Source organism: Chroicocephalus ridibundus, chromosome 2 (genome assembly GCF_963924245.1).
Source record: "Chroicocephalus ridibundus chromosome 2, bChrRid1.1, whole genome shotgun sequence".
NCBI lineage: Eukaryota > Metazoa > Chordata > Aves > Charadriiformes > Laridae > Chroicocephalus > Chroicocephalus ridibundus.
The window spans coordinates 134,644,790-134,658,988 of record NC_086285.1 but is presented as its reverse complement, the minus strand read 5'-3'; the positions used below and the strand labels follow the sequence as shown (position 1 = coordinate 134,658,988).

General features: G+C 39.8%; 1 protein-coding gene across 2 annotated transcripts; it reads left to right on the top strand.

Annotated features, from left to right (window-relative positions):
• Nucleotides 1-914: 914 nt before the first annotated feature.
• On the top strand, nt 915-13,090 carry ELOC (elongin C). Of its 2 annotated transcripts, XM_063327064.1 has the most exons (5): nt 955-1,015; nt 1,456-1,525; nt 8,391-8,452; nt 10,509-10,652; nt 12,658-13,090. In XM_063327064.1, the coding sequence occupies exons 3-5, from the start codon at nt 8,449-8,451 to the stop codon at nt 12,846-12,848; spliced, it is 339 nt and encodes a 112-aa protein (XP_063183134.1). In that variant the 5' UTR covers nt 955-1,015; nt 1,456-1,525; nt 8,391-8,448; the 3' UTR covers nt 12,849-13,090. The 2 variants fall into 2 exon arrangements, with proteins under 2 accessions (XP_063183133.1, XP_063183134.1); XM_063327063.1 differs by lacking the exon at nt 1,456-1,525 and having other exon boundaries at nt 915-1,015.
• The last annotated feature ends 1,109 nt before the right edge of the window (nt 13,091-14,199 follow it).

Genomic DNA, 14,199 nt, shown 5'->3' with positions numbered 1-14,199 from the left:
CATATTTGTAGCCCTTTGCTGTACCCTCTCCAGCAGTTCCCTGTCCGTCTTGAATTGGGGAGCCCAGAACTGGACACAGTACTTTAGATGCAGCCTCAACGGAGCAGAGCAGAGGAAAAGGATGACCTCCCTCGACCTGCTGGCCACACTCTTTTTAATGCACTCCATTATGCTCCTTTTAACGCGCACCTCCCATGAGACCAGGCTGCTCAAAGCCCCATCCAGCCCGGCCTTGAACACTTCCAGGGATGGAGCGTCCACAGCTTCTCTGAGCAACGTGTGCCAGCGTCTCACCACCCTCAGGGTAAAGAATTTCTTCCTTCTGTCTAGTCTAAATCGACCCTCTTCCCGTTTGAAGTCACTACCCCTCGTCCTATCACTACATGCCCTTGTAAAAAGTCCCTCCCCATCTCTCCTGTAGGCCCCCTTTAGGTTCTAGAAGGCTGCTATAAGGTGTTCCAGAGCCTTCTCTTCTCCAGGCTGAACAATTCCAACTCTCTGAGCCTGTCCTCACAGCAGAGGTGCTCCACGCCTCTGATCATCTTCGTGGCCTCCTCTGGACCCGCTCCAAGAGGTGCGGGCGATGCGGGTTTCTCAGACAGGTCCCCAGGGATGGCACTTGCCCATGGAGACAGCCAGACCGAGAGCACGTGCCCGCACAATTAGGACCCGCGGCCAGCGATTTTCGGACTTTGCCCGCACCGGGCGCCGCCCTGGGACCTCTCGGCTGCCGCCACCACTCCGCCAGGAGCCGCCGCCCGGGCAGCCCCATCCCACCATCTCCCCCGCCCCGCTCCTAACATGGCGCACCGGCACCATCACCCCCGGGAACTACGCGCCCCAGCATGCACCGCTCCCCGCCGCACAGCATGCCGGGAGCCGAGAGCCGCACTCCGGCTAAGGCTCTCGCCCCCGGGGCGGAAGTGCCCTTTGACCCTGCCGGATGTTCTTGTGAGGCAGCTGGCCCGACACGGTGGGGGCCCTGCGAGCGGGGCGGAGGGAGCGGCGCTGCCGAGTGAGTGGCTGCGGGGCGGCGGGGTCCGGCTCCGCCGCCGTCCAGAGGGGGCGAGGCGGGCGGGAAATGGGGAAGGGGGAGCCCCCGGGGCCTGTCCCTCGGAGGGGAGCGGGCCTCGGCCTCCGCGCCGTGCTCCCCCTCCCGCTGCCAGAGGTCGGGGGGAGCTGGAGGGGAGGCGGGCCGCGGAGCGGGGAGGGTTTGGAGCGGCCGTGGGGAGGCGTCGGGGGTGTTGTGTGGAGGGGTGCGGAGGCAGATCGGGGTTCCCCCTCCGGGACGGTGGCGAAGGGCACGTTTCTCTCATCTGCGTGCGGGAGTGAAGCGGTCTCCTTGAAATCCAGGCGCCTCCGGGAAAGGGGCTTTCCGGAACGGTTTTTTTTTAATTAAATATCGCTCTTAAACTTTTTCCGACAAAAATGACGTCCGCCCTCTTCCCACGCCAGGCCCTAGAGAGAGGGGAAAAACTAAGGCCGAAAGAATTTAGGATGCACCCCCAGGGGTTGTTATACCAAGGTGAGAAGTGCTGGTTAAAGTGCTTTAGCTGTAATGGTCGACGAATATAAGCAAAGCAAGGTTGACGGAAAAGGGTGATACACTTACATGTAATAAAAAAAATAAGCTTTAGAGTGCTATCTGTTCCTCAGAGGAAGATTCTGCTTTAATATAAGGGAGCCTGAGCATTGGTAAGTTATTGATGACTTCAGATATATGTATGAAAATGGGGATGCTAGCAGTTAACTTTGATGGCCAGTTTAATCTTACACCATGTAATACTATGTGCAGGAACTTTATTGAAGATCCTTAATATTGAAGATCATGAGTTAAGCCTTGTACTGTAGGGAGACTTAGATAGTCATAAGCCATTTGTTTACTTGGGTTTGCTGAAGATCACTTGCAAAAGTTCAATTTAGAAGCAAGCGAGAAAAGCGTGGATAAATACACAAGCCTTTAGGGTAAGAATCACGTTGTGCACTTATTTTTTGAGTAATCCTTTATGTGCTCCAGTTTCCTCCTTTAGCTATACTAAGGACAAAAAAATATTGTTAAGAGAGAAATAATATTTATTAACTGAACAGTTACCTAGAAGGGGAGTAACTGCTATTTAGTTTTTCTATAATATATCATCTAACATCTTTGTACATGTAGTGCACACCTTATACCTTGAGATCAGCCTTTTAGTGTGCTTAAGTTTTGTCAATAGAATTTTTGCTAACATTTCCTACAACATTGGGAGTTTTAAGATAGTCTTTAGAAACTTTCAGCACTTAATTTTTTTCTTGTTGTATCAGAGAAAAATAATTTGATTTTTTATTTTTTTTTTACACTAGAATGGGTGATGAACCCATCATCAGGTAGTTTCATGTAGTCTTAGTGTGAAGACTCAATGCTGGTATGGTAAGGAGTTCCAGTTGATTTTCTGAGGTACCTTCTATCTCCCAACCTCATATTTCTTTTTCTGATACATTTGTGTTCATGCTTCTGTCCCTTATGTTTTGTGTGGTGATAAATGAATATCTTTAAAAGGTATACTTAGCTTCAGATGTTTTATTGCATTTTTGCAATTCTCAGTGTATATTATGAGAAACGCTTAAGTTTTGTCATAAAAGTAAGGGTTTTGTCAGATTAAAATAAAGGAATTTTGATGTATTTTGACAAGTTCTCTTGCACCTAGAAATGTTCAGAATTTAAATTGTCTTCATTATGGGGTAGTTTGCATAACAGTAGTTTTTGATGAATGCTTATAACAAGAGGGCAGAAATCCATGCCCTGTAAAATTTTGCAACATGCTAGCAGTTTTTTTTCCCCTAATGGCAATAGGTGTACAGTACAGGGCTTTTATGGTATGTTAGGAAGAAAACAGTAACACCCTCTGCCCTTTTTTCTTCTTTTTTCCCCTCTTAAAACTTTCTTGGGAATTACTAAAAAGGAAAGTTTCCTTAGGCAGAAAAAGAACATCTTATGTAAGGTCTTTGATGCTCTATACACAGTATCCCACCGTGTTTCTTGTGTATCTTAACTAGCATTCACCTGTATTATACCTTTCTGTCACACTTCAGTGTGCCCCTGAATGTTGGAATTTTAGTGCCTGCAAGTATGGAATGGTGAATCAGCTGATTTGGAAATCACGCCCTACCAGTTTTCCCTTATGTTTTTTCTAAATATTCTTCAATTATAGTAATTTATGTTTTGATGCATACTGAACAATGAATAATAAACTGAAGAGCAGTATTTTTAAACAAGTTATTGCATAGGATCAAGGATAGGACTAGAATTTAGGATTGAACAGTAGGAGGCTGCTGTTTTAACACAAACAGCCTTTGTTTATTGATGAATTAGTATACAAATGACACCCAGAAAATGTCACATTTAACTTCTAAACTAACCTAGGAATTGTGAAAGCATTTGTGTTATTTGCCCCACATTTTCAAAGAATTGATAGTGTAGAACACAGAAATGTCACCAGCTGAAGCGTACAAAAGCTGTGTGTGCGTTGTGCAACTAATGAGTTGGAAGCTGTTTGAGTTTCCTTAGACCAGAATCTGAGATTTTAAAAAGTTTTGTGTAAGATCAAAGAATCTGAGTGCTTGAAATGTTTGCATAGATTTCATTTTATTGTGCTAACCAGAATAAAGCAATAGGGTTCTAGAATCTGGTCTATTCTGGTCTCATCAACATACAAGATATACAAGGAAATGATATTCTGGAAATTCTGGGAAGCTTGGGAGATGAGCATGCAGCTTTGGGAGTGAGGTGAGAAGGTCATGGACATGCTTCACTTTTTTTTTTTTTTTTTTCCTTGCATTTGATGCTCAAAAGAAGCAGGAAACAGATCAAACTAAACTCGCTACACCATAGTATTTCGTCTTAGAGTTGTAAGACAGGGAGCTGAGCTACCTAATTGGTAATGCCACATAAGCTTCTTGAAGGAGAAATGGAATCATGAATGTAATTCAACAAAAATTAGTGGTTCTTTGCAGGAGTCTGAAATAGTCAGGTCAGAAACACATAATAAAAAAGACAAATGTTTCAATGTTCAGAAAACTTGGATTGTTCTCTTCCCTACTGCTGCATTGGTGTAGTCTTGGTGAAGTCAGACAGGGGCAGCTATGAAATGGGGAAAAGTAATTAAAATATAGGTAGTTACCAGGTATCTTCAGAAATCTCACTGAGTCTCTTTCTTCATGTTGTCATTTATATTGTTTTCATTATACAGAAGGTAAATATAGTAACACGTTTTGTAATAAACAGTATATTGGAAAATACATTGTAAGAAAAGAATTTCTGATGAGAAAACATACCAGGTCACTTGACTTTCCTGTTTCTAACCTATTATTTAATACTTATTTAATAACCGGTTTCCCGGGTTCCTTGTTTTTCTTTCCTTCTCTCCTCTTTGGTTGCATTGCCTCTATGATTTTTCTGTGCACTCTGCTGTTCATATTTTGTCAGGACTAAATCTATACTCCTAATAGTATTCACGATTATCTTTTTTTTTGGAAATGATACACTGTTATAGAAACTGAGTGAAACCAAACTGTATCCCTTGCTTACATGTCAAAAGTATCATAGAATACAATGTATGATGTCTTTTCCTTAAAAGCAGGTAGGCTTTCTGCATCTTTTAATTTTGGCAGTAGAATGTTAGTTTTGTTCTATATTCGGAACCAAACTTGGATTCTGGAATAGCAGTATAAATTGTATTCTTTTTTTCAGTTTATGTTCAGGTATTGGATTTAAACTGAGGACTGACATTGGCATACTTCTCCCTCTTTGATGTTTATCCTTTGAATGAATTGTTATTTTTATTATCACTCCAGTTTTATTTTGCTAAGCTGAGTAAGCAAAACTAATTTTTCTTTTATACAGCAGGCTCTTTGGTCATACCAGTAGCTCCTTTCTGTAGTTCTTGTAATTAGAAATTCTTGACAGAAATTCAAAATTATGTGTGGTATTCCAGAGAAGTTGTTGCTCATGTGCAACAATGTTCGTATTTCCCTATCTCTATTGCAAAGAAATCCTTGATGTGTATTCGCCTTTTTCCCCCACGTCCTTTTTTTTTTTTTTTGCCCCTACAGAGCTGCATCAGTTTGTAGTTGGCCACAGAATGACTATACCCCCAAATAACAAGGCATGAAACAATACATGAAAAAAGCTTGTATTGGTCCCTACGTGCAGCAATCTTGCATTTCATATTATTTCATTTCACATGGCTTTTGGTACGCCATTTTTCAAGACACGTCACTTGTGTGTGTGATACTCTGTTCCCCTTTTGTTGCAGTGCTTTCTGCTTCTGTCTCTCGTAAATCTACCTATTATTTTCTGACAGCATTGTTAAAAAAACCCAAACCGTTTGATATAATTTTTGAAGGAACTAGTAGTTCTTTTCTAGTCCAGTTGATTCATGTTTGCAACATCGTACTGTATTCTCATTTTAAGATTACCGTCATGTCATACTTACTTAACTTCAGATGATATGCTGAGTCTAGATTGCATCTTGTTTGAGTTTCCTTTTTTCAAGGAAATGACTGATTCATTTTTTAGGTATTGGATTAGTCCAGCATGTCCTAAATCTGCTAATGCTTACTGCACTTTTGTCCTGTTTTCCTTTTTAAAACAATTGAACTCAGACCACTGAACCTGATTTTTTTTTTTTCTTCATTAAGTGTTAGCTACTCTATTTTTTTTCTCTCTAATCATATGATAGAACATTCAATTTGATCTTATTAAAATGCTTATTGCAAGTTTTTGGGACAGCTCTGTTTTGGGGTAGACATTTTTTCAGTTCCCCAGCTTTGATATATTAGCCTCCTCAAGTTATGCTTTTACCTTTCAAGGTGTTAATATAGTTCAGTTCCCACTAACTAGCCCGTCTTTATTCCTGTATTTAGTGGCATTATTTATATTGGAAATCAAGGCACATTTTATTGTCACCAGTACCTCCACAAAATGGTATAACTTATTCTGTGTTTTTTTTAAAATAATTGTTATTTATAAATCATAAGAGGTTTCACTACCCTTCTGGAATGTAGGGAAGGGCTTTGTGGCTAGAGACAGAGGTAGCACAAGTGATCGTCTTCTGCAAAGTAGAAGTAACAATGTAAGGTATCCTTTCAGTTTCTGAACAACACATACTCACCAATAAGATGCTTTATTTCCATTTACAAAAACTGTTGAAATAGGGTGAAAGATCCTGCCAGTTTTGTGCTGCAACTGTTCCCAGCACCCAAATGAATTTCCTTAGATGAGTTCCTGGAATTATTGAAAATGACGAAGGCATTTAGCACTCCATATAAAGGTATCTCTATGACAGCATACACAAATTAACTCTCAAAGGGCATTTTTGAATATGCCTTATATTCAGGAACTTTTCACATGCAAGAGTACAGGTGAAGATGTTCCTTATACCAGCGGGGAAGGAAAATATTTTATAAGATACTTCTGTAAAGTCAGGATAATTTTCAAAGACAACAGTGGAAGTGGAGGATGGTTTTTGCTCAGTTCTCAACCAACAACTAAAAACTATTGGTTATGCATGTGTAGTTTGATTAGGTGTACATAATGAAGTGCTTTCTTGTAAAAGCTTGAGGAAACTTTCAGACTGTTTCGTATTTGTAGTTACGAAAAACGGGAGATGGAACAAATCAGCACAAAAGTGCTGTTGAGAAGTGAGGCTATTGGCAATAGCAAAGAGCTTCATCTTCTGAAGAGATGGAGAGATCTCTGTAAAACTTCCTCCAAATATTATTGCAGCTCCCTCCTCAACTTCCTTGTTTTTTTCCTAAGCTTTTACCAGAAACATAGGAGGGAGGGGATGGGGGAGTGGTCTCTATTCTCTTTTTTCACATATCCCACTCTGGGGTCCTTCTGTAATGAGGAATTGCAGTCCTGGCTCTGCTGTTGCTTTTGCTTTTCGGACCAGCAACATGGATTGTCAGAATTCTTAACAGTCTCTTTGCTGCCACCAACCCTGGATATCGGCTGGGAAACCACCCAGAATCACTGCTGCTGTTTTCGTGAACCTGTGGGTACACAACAGTAGTTCATTGATTTGTACGGGTTAGTGTTTGGAGAGTAGCTATTGACGTGAAAGGAGTTTTAGGACAGCAGGTGGGTGGGTGGGTGGAATTTCTCTTCCAAAGTTTTCTTTACCCCATCAGAGATGCAGTTCAGCATGAAGAAATATATGTTGTATCTGAACATACTGGATTCGTTTTGCAAATCCGTGCTTCCATTTCTCTAACTCTTTGGTTTTGTTTACATGGCAAAATATGTATGCAGCGATCTGGATGTCAGTTTATAAGCTATGGAAGCTCTTGGTTAACTTACCGTGTGAATACCTACGTTAAATGTCTGAAGTAGATTATCTAGGTGACATTGGTGGCTATCAGGAACTGTCAGTCTTCTGGGAAGGACAGGTTGGAGACCAGGTATTTAGTTTGTACTGATTAGACTGATCCCTGAGCCTTCTCTTCTCCAGCCTAAAGAGCCCCAGTTCTCTCAGCTGCTTCTCATATGACAGGTGCTCCAGTCCCTCAGCCACCTTTGCAAGACTCAATTCAGTCTGGCATGTATTGGGGAGCCCAGAGCTGGACCCAGCACTCCAGATGTGTCCCACTAGTGCTGAGCGGAGGGGCAGGATCACCTGCCTCGATCTGCTGGCATCACTCCTCCTAACACAGGCCAGGTTGCTGTTGGCTGCCATTGCTGCAAGGGCACATTGCTGCCTCATGTTCCACTTGGTGTCCAACAGCAGCCCCAGGTCTCTTTCTGCAAAACTGCTTTCCAGCTGGTTGGCCTCCAGCTGGGACTGGTGCCTGGGGTAGTTCTTCCCAAGGTGCAGGAGTTTGCATTTCCCTTTGGTGAAATTCATATGTTTCCTGGTGGCCCCTTTCTCTGGCTTGTCACGGTCCCTCTGAATGGCAGGCAACCACTCCTCTAGTCACAGCATAGTGAACTGTTCTCTGACTTTTTAATTTTTTTCTGTAGACAAGCCATTCAGTCTCTTTAGTGCCTTTTGCAGTGTGGCAAAACTTGCTTTCTTTACCTCCCCAATACTATTGCATGGATGGTGTCTGTAGTGGTAAAAGTCATAAGGCTTTTGAAATAACTCTGGCTTTATCGTCAAGGGTCTTTTAAAAGCTATGGGGAGCAACATCTTTACAAAGTAAGCTAAAATTTAGAGATTGTTGAATATGGTAGGGATCTCTGAATAGCAAAGATAAGTTTCAAAACATAATGTTTTCAAAACATAATGTTCATCAACATCGCACGCTGTGTATTACCATATTCTTTTCTGAAGGGTGTTTATGATAACATAAAGGCTAGTATAAGAAATTGTGCTACTGACTAAAAATATTGCTACTTGTGTTTTTTTCAGACGCTCCTACTGCAAAAGCTGCTGTTGAAAAGAAACAAATTTTTTTTATAAGAAGAGAATGGGTAAGTTCATCATCTTAGAGGTGCTTTTTTTTTGTTTCCTGTGAAGTGAAGCATTTTCTCCTTTATATCAGTAGACAAAGTGGATTGTTAGACTTGAAGTGTTGATCTTGTCACTGTTTTTCTTGTAGCCTCAAAAGTTAATGGAACTTCCTACAAATGTTTTTTAATAGGATTTTCTCAAGTGATTGTTTATTTGTCGAGAGACTTATTCAGAGTGCATCTAGCTAACGACGAATTTCACTTGCTTAATATGCGTAGTGCTGAAAATGCACATGCTAAAATAGGATGCCTTTAGGCTTTTATAGCACTAAACTTTTAGATAGTGGACAAGAAAATTTCACTATGTACTGTTTTAAATATTTTTTGGTTTGTTTGTTAACTAAGGTCAGCCTGTTGAATTCTGGCTAAGAGATCATAATAAGGACTGATTTCTGATAAATACATTGTGTGTATGTGTGATCTGACTAAATATCTGAAACTGTCGTATCTGCCTCTACAAAGGACTGGTTAATGAAACATGATTGGACAGATTCTGGTTTTATCAATACTTTTTCCAAATGTATTTAGCACGTTTGGCACTGGCAGTACTTCATTAAAATTGGCAATAACTACATGGTGATTCAATTTTAACTTGAAGATTCACAAAGCAACTTAATCGATTGGGGGAATATTATATTTGCTATAACCCTAGATACCATGCAAGGTACTTATTCTGATATAATCAATATAATTTATATTCTTTGTTTTGTCAGAAGGGGAAGCAACACTAGCAATCAAATGACAAATTTGTAGTCTGTAGCTGTTTTATGTTCTGTACTTCTGCATACCATCATGAAATACTGGCAGTCTGTTACTTTTCCAGAAGCATACAGGTCTCTTCTGTTATACTTTTCCAAGCTGGAAGAACTTCCAGGACTTTCATTTTTAACTTTATGTGCATTTGAAATAAGGTGTTAACTTTCCAGTTTGAATATGATAGGGATTGTATATTTAGTGGCGTGGGGTTTTTTTTACACTCATTTTTTCAAAAATATTTTAATATTACTGCAGCCTTTATCACTGAAGAGTTTACAGGAATATATAAAGACCAACTACAGAGACTGTCTCCTTCGTGTGACGGTGTCCAATAGTGCTGAGCACTATACAGGCACAAAGTAGTCAGTGATTCCTACCCCAGAGAGTGTGCTGCCTAAATAAACAAGAGAGGTGCAAGCTGGGAAACTGTTAAGACTGCACAACGTGAGCAGTGCAGTGGTGGCAACAGTAGCGTTGTTTTTTCAGCTTTTGAAGATAGCACTGTTAGGAGAGAATAAATGAATGAACGCACAAACAGGGAAGGGGGATGAGGGCTTCTAGAGAAACAAAGTAGAGAGCAGGTGTATAGTGAAGGAGAAGGGAGAAGGGAACAGAGAAAGCAGAGTCAAAACTGCTGTGGGGCAAAATTCCAAATTTCCTTGGGTTTAGTGCTTTTGCACTTTCCCTGTTTTCCACCAAAGGTCACAACATGGGTGTGCACTAACGCTGTATGGGTCTGGGTCTGGCTGGGCAGTGGGGGAGGATGAATCTTAGTTTCATGTCATTTCTTCAGTACAGGAATGCTGACGGCTTTTATTCTTACCTGTGCTTCAAAAAGCGTTTTTTTCCTTGCAGTCTGCATTTTTAAATATTAGACAAGTATTTAGGTAACTTTTAGTAAGTATGATAAGCATAGCAACAGCTGTATAGAGGGAAGCAGTAGCATGTTCAATTCACTTGAAAATATCCAAAGGAAAACTTCATCCCCATGTAGATTTTAGAAATAGCGTCAGAATTTGGTGATGGAGAAAGGAGAGAGGAGAGATGTTTATAAGAAGATTCCTACTTTTGCAAAAATTCTTTAAAACATTGCTGAGTGCTTCAGAGAAGTTGTCTTCGCATATCCAGAATGCGTCTGATTTTTGGTTGTATTGGGTTCTTTGGTCTGTAAACATAGTCGCAGAAAAGACTGCAGCTTGCATTCTTAGTGATCTGAGTCAGTCATTGTGTTCTGAAACTGTTAATCTGTGTTCCATTTTAGATGGAGAAGAGAAAACATACGGTGGGTGTGAGGGCCCAGATGCTATGTATGTGAAGTTAATATCCTCGGATGGCCATGAGTTCATTGTAAAAAGAGAGCATGCATTAACATCAGGAACGATAAAAGCTATGTTGAGTGGACCAGGTAGGTACAAAAGATTTAGTACCGTCACGTCTTTTGTTTTCGCTCTTGGACAGGTTGAATTTATATCATGCAGTGAGTGAAAGTTGGAATAAATGATAACTTTTCCAGATCCTGCCTAGTTCCTGTTTCCAGTGGAACAGTTCGCCTCTGTGGGCTATTGTGCTACCAGACATATAATTGGACTCTGCTTTTGGCGATCTTATGGTGTCATTACTGCTAGTTTCCCAGGGTATGAGAACTTGAGGGTATTACATGAAATGTGTAGCTGTCAAGTTCAAAACAAAACAAGAGTTGGCTAATTCTTCATTGCTACCTCCATGATGGAACTTTTAGTGTTATTGAATATATGAGACTACCTGTAGTTTAAGAAGTGTCTGAGCTAATTCTTGAAGAGTGAAAGGGCAGAGGAGAGAACAGCAAGAAGTCAACATGTGCTTTCCCTCTTCTGTACCCTCATCCTGTATGTTTACCTTTGGCCACTTGAGTGGTGGGCAGTAGGCTCTGCGGAGCTCTGGTCTGAATATGGTCATTCTTATATTCTCTTTTAGATTCTAATGAGGGGGATTACTGGAGAGATCTGTTTGTTTAATATATTTTTAAATTACTTAGTAATAGTTGGGCAAACTGAGCAATTAAAATTCCCAGCTTAATGTTCTGCTAAATGTCATTGTAATGGTTGTGTTTGAAGGTACTTAGCAGATCTGTTTTGATCCGAGGCATGTCAGCCTCTCAGAAGAGTAGTTACAAGACCTGCTCTGAATATGTTCCACACTCAATGCGAAGGAATAAAAGGCAAAGCAGCCTTAGAGGGCTAGAAAACTGACTCTTGTAAAACAGTCACCATTCAAGAATATTTTGTATAAAAACTAGCAAGCTAAATGGGTTGATAGGGAAAACCACTCTTGCTGTCTAGTTCAGTAGGTCATAATTTCACTGATGCGTAAGTGTTCTCTGTTTCAGTACTGTGACATTGCCAATATGCTAACATTTCTCCTCTTGCTTCCTACTCTTCCCGTACTAGAATTCAAGCCAGATTGGCTTCAGTGCATGCAGATATTTCTATGCAAATGTGTGTAGACTTTAGTAAATAGCTTCGCTTTTCCTATAGAAATAATAAGAAAGCAACATTGCTTGGTTTTCCATAAATGTGGAGTACATGTTAGTGTTTTTTGTATTATCTTTCAGATTAATGAGTTGAAAATCCAGAGAGATGAGGAAAAGGGGGGCAAAAAATAACAGCAGAAAGGCTGTGGGACTAACCACAGGATGACTTCTTATCATCCAAGTTTCATGTTTACAGGCATGATAGAAAGCTAATTTCAGATGTACTCGTGTTTTGAGACTTAAGCATTGGATAAATTTGTCAATATCTAATAGGGATAAACTTGTACTTGTATGTAGCCTTTCCTCCAGTACAAGTAGGGTTTCCCTGTCCCTCCTGCCTGTGTGTTTTCACAGCTTATCAAGTTAATGGGTCTTTGAGGTTTCAACCCTTTGTCAAATCTGCCTGAAACTGACCAAGAAATGCAAAGCTAGTGGGATCACAGAAGGGACTGCTGATATGTGTGCATATGCAGATACAGAACATCTACAAACCTTTTTTTCTTTTTTTAATAAACCAGCTAGAAATATGCATTGATAGTGCTTTTTTTGTTGTTGTTTTTAAACATTGTTACTGTGACCTTTAGAGCTGAGCACACTACAGTTTTAGAGCACCTATCTAGCAAGCATCAGAATTAAACCTACGTTTCTGGTGTAGTTGCTCAGAATGTTGTTAATAGGCTGCAGCCAAAATAAACATTTTGTAATGCAGGGGATCTTAATATCCTTGAGGGTTGTGAGTGTGGCACATCCTGCTTTACACTGAAGAATCTAATACCCAAAAATATTCTATTTAGAATGTGTTGTATTAATATGGTAAAGTGTTTCATTTTGCAGTGAATTGAGATTCTGACTTTGGGTTTGGTGTTTTGTTTTTGTTTGTTTGTTGTTTTTTTTTCTACAGGACAGTTTGCAGAAAATGAAACAAATGAGGTGAATTTTAGAGAGATCCCATCCCATGTCCTATCCAAAGTATGCATGTATTTCACCTACAAGGTCCGCTATACTAACAGCTCTACGGAGATTCCTGAATTCCCAATTGCACCTGAAATTGCACTGGAACTTCTGATGGCTGCAAACTTCTTAGATTGTTAAATAAAATAAATTATAATAAAAAATGTAAAACTTTTTTCAGTATTTAATACATGTAGTTCAGTTAGTAACTTTTTTCAGATAGCATGTTGCGTGTGTGCTGTTGAGAACTGTAAAGTTCACTGCAGAGGCAATTGCCTTCAGTCCTTTTGCATATAGCAATCATTCAGTTGAAGTTTGTTTTGCTGCTTACACAAATAAGGACCTTTTCACAAACTGAGACAAATAAACAAATATGCCAATTAGTAGATGGCTATGCCTTATCCTTTAGGTGTGGTAGAACTTTCTTTTCATACAATGACCATAGAAAATACTGGAGTTTAGTCTAATGCTCTCTAAAAGGTAATTATCATTAAAGATGAGTAGCTGTTTAGGGTTTCTAACTTTCTCTTATTGTTAAAGTTTCTAAACATCTGAACTTAATCTCCTTTGTAAGATAGCTGTCCTTTAGCATAGTTATACTAACTAGATTAGAAGTGCCCTCCCTAAGGTTTATATCCCGACAGTGATATTCCATTTAGGTTGAAAGTGGAGTACGTAGGAGAATGCTTAAGGCTTTTAATTTAAACCATAGTATAGATATGCGTAAAGGTATTCTTGGTACATTTTTCTTTTAAACCTAAATTTTTCCCGTTAGTAATGACAAATATTCAAGTCACTTGTCTGTACAGTAAGACACTGATCCTACTGACAGTGGCTTTTAAGGGGAAAAATAAGTGTTACAATCTGTGTATATTATCTTCTGTATAACATATAAGATTATTCTTAATGTACTGTCACTTGACCTGATATGGATTTTATATGGTTTCAGTTATGGTTTATTTCCATTGTTGTGATTGGTTATGTAAAGTCTGTATTTAATCTTTAGAGTAGTAGTCATTTAAATTTTGTAACATAGGAACTGAAAAGATAGCAGTTATCCTATCTTTTACCTCTTCCTCGACCTCTCCCTTGTATCCACAGAAAAAGACCCTGAAACGTGGAGGTCTTTTATATTTGAAGGAAAGGGCATTAAGCAGATGTTTAAGGAGCTGTTTTATAACTTTCATAGGTATTTCCAATGTTTTTACAAATATTTTAGGGGAAAAGGATTGGCAAGCCGCTGACATAGTACTAGAGTGGAACACATCATCGCTTGGTAGTTCCTGCTGGTAGTTGCCTATACTATCAGTTCTTTGTTCAAAAAAAAGTTTCCATAAAGGAAAAAAAAATTCAACTTGAGACCAGAAGTTGCTTTGTGTTCAGCTGCAGCCTGAAGAACCCTTCTGCCAAAATCATCTGTAAATGAAAATAAATCTAATGCATCGAAAAAATGACGCAAGAGCGATGTAGTTAGCATTTCCATCAGCTGCCA